The sequence below is a fragment of the Asparagus officinalis genome, chromosome 2 (genome assembly GCF_001876935.1).
Source record: "Asparagus officinalis chromosome 2, Aspof.V1, whole genome shotgun sequence".
Taxonomy (NCBI): domain Eukaryota; kingdom Viridiplantae; phylum Streptophyta; class Magnoliopsida; order Asparagales; family Asparagaceae; genus Asparagus; species Asparagus officinalis.
In genome coordinates this window covers 20,815,072-20,823,307 of record NC_033795.1, presented here as the reverse complement: position 1 = coordinate 20,823,307, position 8,236 = coordinate 20,815,072, and the positions used below count along the sequence as shown (strand labels likewise).

The 8,236-nt window shown below is 36.2% G+C and overlaps 1 protein-coding gene across 1 annotated transcript in view; it reads right to left on the bottom strand.

Annotated features, from left to right (window-relative positions):
* Positions 6,924 to 8,236, bottom strand: part of LOC109830474 (glycine-rich RNA-binding protein 3, mitochondrial) — a 1,687-nt gene continuing 374 nt past the window's right edge. Inside the window, 1 exon segment of the mRNA XM_020397736.1 lies at positions 6,924 to 8,236. This exon segment is cut by the window's right edge and continues 13 nt beyond it. Coding sequence (XP_020253325.1) covers positions 7,474 to 8,236 — 763 coding nt within the window. The 3' untranslated portion in view covers positions 6,924 to 7,473.

Sequence of the window (8,236 nt, the reverse complement as noted above, 5' to 3'; positions counted from 1 at the left end):
GACCATTTTCTTGTTTTGAACCAAACAAGCAAAGTAAAAAAAAGAAAATTGATACTTTTTGACTTCTCAAAAATTTTCCTACAAATTTTTTAAGAAATACAAGAAAATCATATTTTAGGTGGAAAACATTTCATATAATTTGTAGAAATTGAACCAAACACTCTCTTAAAATATAAATGATGACTTGATCATTTTTTATTATTTATTATTTTAAATCCTATCTTTACTGGTTTTTATAAAGAGGGGTTAGTGTTTCATCTGTGTCTCTTTAAAATATTAATAGAATACAAGACACCATAAAAAAAACATATAACATATAAAAATCTATAAAATTAAAAAATTTCCTCTTGCAAATATTCTCTGTAATCCTGCATAAAATAACCAAATCAATTACGCAAACTACCCCAACTATTATTTGGAATTCTCCTTGCTTTCTATGATTTTTTTTTCTTATAATTAGATTGAAATTCTAATGGGTTGTTAAGATTATTCTAGAAATAAATATTTAGATTCTTACAATTATTTTATTTATATTTTAAAATCTTATATCTCATCTAATTGCAATTAATATTTTATTTGATTGCTTCATGTTGTAGGATTTAACTTTAAATAAAGAGTATTGGTTGGAGTTGTAGAGAATCTCTACAATAAAAAATGTAAAGGATCCGTACGTAATCTAGTTTGCTACGTTTTGATTTGGAGCGAATATTTCCTATTGGAACTCTTTATAGTGGATTTTTTTTTTTCTTTTAAAATTGTTTAAACTTCAACCTTGAGTTACTTAACCTGCCCAGACCCTTTCTTTACATTCGTTGCTTTAATTTGATTGGGAATTTGGGGGAAGGGAGGTGACTAATTATGGATAGAAATACAATTCATCACTTGCGTTAACATAAAAGTGTAAGCTTTGGGTAGAGGCGACTTATTTCATATCGTAAATATACTATTGTCACAAATAAATCACGTATTAATCACAATAACTGCCTTGAATCTGAGGAAGACCCCTGCGTATCACAGCGAACCGTCCGATCGATGCCAAGCGAGAGAGGATTCTCAAGAACCACGAGTACGGTCAGCCACCAAACTCCCTGCCAACGAGAACTCCCAACAAATGTTTTGATATACATCAGCATCATCATATGGATACCATGCGACTGTAAAGCAGTTCAAGATCCCGGCCACATAAAAAGCACATCAGATGGATTATAATCGAAATCAGTTTGATCCCTTAGCAAAAAGATCAACATTTATGGTAATTATAATGATGCAGCGAGCAACATAAGTGGCTTCATATGTACATACTCGTAAGTTCTGTATCTCATAAGGAACACGCATCACACCTGTAATAGTAGATTAGATCAGGTCATTGCAAATTACAGAACCCAAAAGAGCGGCGGCGGGGCAGGGGGGGAATTGAGAGCAACTCTCAATAACCGGCCAAAGATAAGTGGGAAAAAAATCCATACGCTTTGGATTGGTAGACACTATAAAACTTCACATGTTTACATTTACGGTATCATTACCACAAGTGTACAGTCCAAAACATTAACGTTCCCTCAACAGCAGCACAGTCCAAGCACAATTCAAAGAACATAAGCGCGAGACTAATACACAAGCACAATTACAACACGCTCAATATCAACACTCATAACGACGACGTTTGCAAGCAAAAATATCCTCTCTTTTTTTTTGACAGCCAAAATAATCTTCACAACATAATACAACATTCAAAGCTTTATGGATACAGACCTGACAGCTCCAAGGTCACGTATGCTCTCTGACTAGTTAATATTGTTGAGTACTGCAAAGAAACCGTCTACATATCAATTTAACGATAAAGAAATGTTCAAACATGTTTCACGAACCAGTATCAGGAGGAAACTACTCAAGTAGATCTTCAGTGTGAACCTGATCTATATTTAATGAATGACCATGGCCAAATATCAAAACAAGCATGAACAAATTTACATAAAAAAGTTTAAAAAAGACACAAAAGGTTGAGGATTCATCTGCTCTTTTTTTAACATAAAAAGATAGGTGGCAGCAACAGCAACAGCAAAGCAAGAAAATACTAGACTATATCAACACCTCAAAAGCACATAAATTAGTAGGAAAAAATCACACCATTGACTGCTAATGAACTACGAAACCTGAATCTGCAGTATGTCACTAACAAGTCGAATACTCCAAGCGTGTGTACCTAGTGGATCGTTCATTACTATGCTGTAAGGTATCTTGGAACCAAAATTTCACATGGCCGATGGAACAGCAGTAAACTGCCACATAATCTACCCAGGCTTCAAATGTTCAGAATGAAACGTTGTCAAAAACTATTGACCACGTTAAATCAAACGCACAAAAATCCACACCATAAGAGGGGGGAAACGCCAACACAGAGTTAAACTAGAACAAACAAATAAGGTTGATTGATAATGGTTGGATTACAAGGCCCAATATAAAGATTCAATTTACGTGCATCAATAATGTGCTCCGATACAGAAGGTTAAAAAAAACGCTCAGTATCTAAGCTAAAAAGGGTTGAAACACATTTTAAGTTAATAAGCTCCCAACAAAATGGCATATGGAAATGAAGATGGCCTAGGAACCTATCTTTTAAGCATCACTGACAATCCACATGTACCTTAGGCAACCAAAAAAAAGAGTTTCTAAAGTTTTGGGACAAATATTCAGCATAGACAATGGACGAATAAATAGATTCCACGTCCATGGTTAACGTTTCTAATCTAAAGGTGGAAAGAAGATTCAAAAACTGATTTAAATAAGTAAACAAAGTGAAGCAGGAGCTCTTGCAAATGATACGTGCAAGAAATAAATAGAAAAGTGTTTGCCCATTCAAACAAGGATGAAGTATCAAGTGACCGATGGTGTTTAAACTACCAAGCAAAAGTGATAACATAGAAATATATAGTCCCGGTACAAAGAGACTAATTAGTGTTTTTTATGTGGCCTATAATCCCACTCTAAAGAGCTCAAATTTTCCAGAACATCTAACCGATTTCAGCTGCACACAAAAGCAAAAGACAGCCAGTTGAAAACATAATTTAGCTAATCCACGGATAACCAAAAAACAGCAGCTGCCGAAACCTTGAAAGCTACAACAAATATTTGACCCTGAATCAAAGCTGTAGTTGTAGCAAGTTTTACTATATTTTGATAAAGATCTGAGCCAAGAAATGTACATTTCTTTTCCAACTTAACATGGACTATGATGCACGGATATGGATACGGGACACGGATACAACACGTACACGGATACGGAACACAGCGAAATCCAAAAAAATAGGATACGGGGATACGGCAAGGAATTTTTTTATAAATTATTATTATATATAGAAAAATTTATAAAATTCAACTAACAATCAATCTATCACAAAATAACAAGTTTGTAAACAAAACGTACCTCAAGATGAAGTGAAAGCTAGTCCGATGACATTGCCTTCATCATCAGATTTATGATAAATGACAACGTAATACGAAAATCTCGATTTAGTATAAATGAGTAACTTTCTTCATCAGATTTATGATAATAATATGATGCTAGGTTGCTGCTCGAACTAAAAAATCGGAGGAGATGATGACAGTGGTGGTGGTTGTACTTGATGGGAAGGAGGAATGGAGGGTGGACTTGAGGAGTCGGAGGAAGGAGGAGTCAGGCGGCGGGATCGGGTCGAAACAACGTAGGTGATCGAATCGAACGGGAGTGAGCTGAGAGATTGAGAGAGAGGATTAGGGTTAGGGTTTTTTCTTTTTTTCTTTCATTTGAGTCAGCTGAGGATCAAATCGAACGGGAGATTTGAGAAATAGAGATGGGTTTTTTTAATCGAACGGTTCGGGTTGGATTTTAACAACCAAACCCGCAACCTGCAACCCGAATGAATCGGACTTCGACGAATCTGAGCCGTGTCCAATCTCATTTGACTGTGTCCGAGCCTAATTTGACCGTTGACCCGTGTTGGACATGGATTGACCGTGTCTGACACATGTCATGCACGTGTCGTGACGAATCCGTGTCCGATTAGAGTCGGACACGGATTCGTGGCCTCCGGGGGTAAATCTGTGCTTCAGAGAACATGGATGTGTATGTGAATAGAAAGAAAGCAATCAAAACTCAAAAGACAAACTTGCTACATGAAGTAGAATAATGAATCAACCGTGGAGAATTTTAGGACAAGCTTTTCAACTGTTTTAGATCGAAACAACAAAAAGTGTGCATTCAAAATCAGAATAAACCACTGGAAGCATATGGAGGCACAATAGAAAATAAATAACAAAGAATCCAAGGGTTAACAAGAAAGTACAGGACTAACACAAAAGGGATGTTTCGCCAACCATAATCCGAGAGTTTCAAGAAAATATGAGAACTTTAAAGAAGAAAAAGAGAAGGAAAAAAATGAAGCACTAGGAAAGGAATTTCCAAAATCTCAGAAATAAGGTGATAGAACAGTACTTCCTGATTAGAGTAGTATAAACGTTTCAGACTGTCCGATGGACTTGACAATTTATAGACAAGAATCATGGTTTGCTGAGAGACAACATTAAGTTCCACGCAAGAACATTGGTTCTTTTAATCCAAATACTAACAATATAAGAAAATAATTAATGTAAAAAACATTTTAAGGGTCAGATTCATAATTGAGAATATAAGGCAATCAGAAATTTGAGATTGTCCAAGCGACTAGACAGATATGGGGATCACACATCAGAGATGAGTTTGTACGGTTCAAAACCAGGATGTGACTGAGTTATGAATATCGAAAAAGACAAAAAAATTGTTGTCCTCTCCCCAAAGCATACAAAACATAAAGGGGACAACTCGGAAATACAAGATCAAATAATGAGAAATTAAATTACCATTGAAACTGATTAGTGCTAAGCAGATTAAGGTAGAAGGCAATGAACAGTACACACTGAAAGTAAAGGCGCAATCAAGTGGAAATTGATTGTTTTCAAACAGTTCCAGGAATGGGAGGCTATAGGTTGGAGTCTAGTTCCGGAGTTGTAAGGGCAGCTCATTTGATATCAAGTTGAGGTTGAACAACTTGAGAAGAACTCAACCGATCAATTCACACCTAAGCTTATAATGCCTCCTCCTACTTAATCTCAACTCATGGAAGAAAAGGTTGAACCAGTAGGATGACCTTGATATGGTATTATTAAAACCAATCGAGGTGTCATAACTGAGTTGAGTCTTGTTTAATTAACCTTAATATACTTCTCGATTTTGATGAATATTCTTTAGCTAGCTTGCACATAAGTTACCACATAACATAAATACATAAACTTTTTTAAAGAAATACTGGAGAACATAGCGGATGATTTATGACTCCTTGAATTGATCTAATTTACTAACAATAAAAACAACAAAACATTTACCCAAATTTTGCGGTCGGCTACATGAATCATATTCTAATTTAGCATACTTACATGTACAGTATTAAGTATAAAATAGTAACATGATAACATAAATGGGTTTGTATCAAGAATCAATTACTATGTAGGACCCAAGATAAGATGTTTAGACTCAGCTTATTTATCAAGCACAATCCTAAACAATGGGAATGGAAATGGGATATGAAGGGTGAAGGACCTGGTACATGCTCACAAAGATTATGACATTATAAAAAAATATTAAACAAGCTCTAAACTTAATGGAAATCTTGTGACGAATGGCAAACTCCAACCTGTAAAGAAAGAATAGCCACACTTGGAAACTGTTGAGATGTAAAAAAGACACCATGTGTTTAAATGGGGATTTGCAAAGAACTTCAGATACACATTATGCGCTACTAGGATATGAAAAAACTAACAGTTTAAAAAAGATTTATACAAACTTCAAGAATATATATACATGTTGATGCATTATATAAGAAACTAATGGTAAAATATCTTTAAGAAAGTTCAAAAATATCTATATGTAGTTATATCGATACATTGTATCAGAAACTAATAAGCTCCTAAGATGCAAATGAGAAATAACTGTTCCAAAGTACAATACACATACCAAATCAGAATAGTAAGGTGCTTTTACAATATCTAGTCGGAAATTAAAAGAGGTATTGAAGAGAATATTAAGTATTTCATAATATGCAAATAAGTTAGATTCTACCTTCAATTAATTAAAAACATATAATGGATCTGCAGTTATTAGTACAATTCCCTAACTAGGTATGAACAGACCTGATATCTATATGCAGAATAAATGTAGTATTGTGTACATATTAAATATAGTATCATTGACAATACCTCCAATTTAAATGTATATGCAGGTGCATACAGATCACAATATAACCTCATCTGCCTGACAACATAAGCATGCATTCAGACACTATGTAAATATAAGAAGACTTTGCAATACAGTTTAACATCAAGTACTTGCAATAGGAGAAGTTCAAGGAGTTGGTGACATGATAAACTATTATTACTTGATGAAACGATTATCTTAAGACTACATGGCCAACTAAAGAAGTCTCTTTCCCACTAAATGCCAATAAGCTTTAGTATAAGAATTCTCTCACGGTCTCACCAACAATTAGCTTCAGATGTATCTTGCACTAGTGAATAGAGTGGTGTTTGGTAGATCTTTCTATATCAATTGCCATGCTGCAGTTTCTAAAATATATGTTCAGTATAAGGAATCATATTTGCCATGTTAAATGGTATGCGCTAAATAGCTTCAACAAAACCATAGCCAAATAATTGCTCCAAAATGTCGAAGAATTATCAATAATAGAAACATAAATTTATACTAAAACTCAAAATGGACATGTTAAAGAAGGAGAATCATTAAAACAACATAAATGCAGGCAAAAGCTCTAACAACAAATATTTGATGACAAAGTAAAAGCGCTTATGTGAGAATACAAGCATAGGAATTATAATGTAATGTCAATACAGTTAGAACAGCTTCAAAGTATAAGATATCAATTAAATCTGTGTAGGACATCTCAAGTAAAGGTTAATATCTCAAAATACAAGTTATACAACATACAAGGAAGAAATTACAGTTCCCTGTCAAAAAACCCAGGTAACATGACAACCTTCTAATCCTACAAAGTGTTCTATGCTGAAGAACACATGTACAATGTAAATCCAGAGAACTGTAGGGAATAGACTAACAACACTGAGAGTAAATAAATGTTACATGTATCAGTTACACATCAATAATAGAAACAATGAACTAAAAGTCAAACATCTCTATATCTGCATCTTATTCTAGTCATATCCCCAGTATATAAAGATTACTCTAGCCAGAGGTATAATGAGAATACTACCAGGCTCCAAAACCTCAATAAGATAAGAAACACTACTAATTGTTTTATGCAAATGATGTCCGATGGATGCAAAAGCAAAACTAGATAGAGTCTGCATGATATCATTAAATACCAGAACGAGTACTATCAAGCAGAATTGAAACTCGAGGAGTCACCACCACTTTAGCTTCTGTAATACTCTTCACTCGCGGCGCCTCTTCCCATAATCTGCATCCCTAGAGCGAGGTCTTCGCTCATCCTCCTGCATATATGACTTGCTTCGAGACCTGGAAGATGACTGCCCCCTATCCCAATCAGCCTCATTATCATACTCACGATCCCTCGACCTGTAATCTCTATACCCATCTCTATCCTCCCTATGTCTCTCCCTGCCAGATCCATCCCAATCCTGTTCCTTATCATCCCGTTTCCTTCTTTCAGAGTATCCATCTGAACCTCTCTCCTTCTCTCGAGCAGCAGTAGATTTCCCTCCTCTATCATGGTTCGCCTCCCCATAACCATACTCAGAAGCCCCATCATCACCACCATAACTTGATTCCTCCCTTGCTCCCCCCATTCCTGCATCACCCCACATTTGCCCCTCCATCCCATTACTACCCATTACACCCATTCCATTCACAGGCATTCCACGACCAAAGAAAGCCGGGTTCACATGAGGAGCCACTCCTGGGAGGCCAACAGCTTGAAAAGGAGGCATCATGCCGGTAAAAGCTGGACCCGGGAAACCTCCATATGGCCCACCTCGGCCCATAAAAGTCGGGTCAAAACCAGCACCCATCATATTGTGTGGATTCATCATCCCTGCCGGCCCTCCAAGCCCTTGCCCATAAGGGCCATTGTTACCGACTCGACCAGCAAAACCCCTTCCCCTCATTCCAAAGCCCCGTCCTCTATTATTCATCGTCCCCTGACCACCTCGACCGCCGCCCCATCCACCCCTTCCA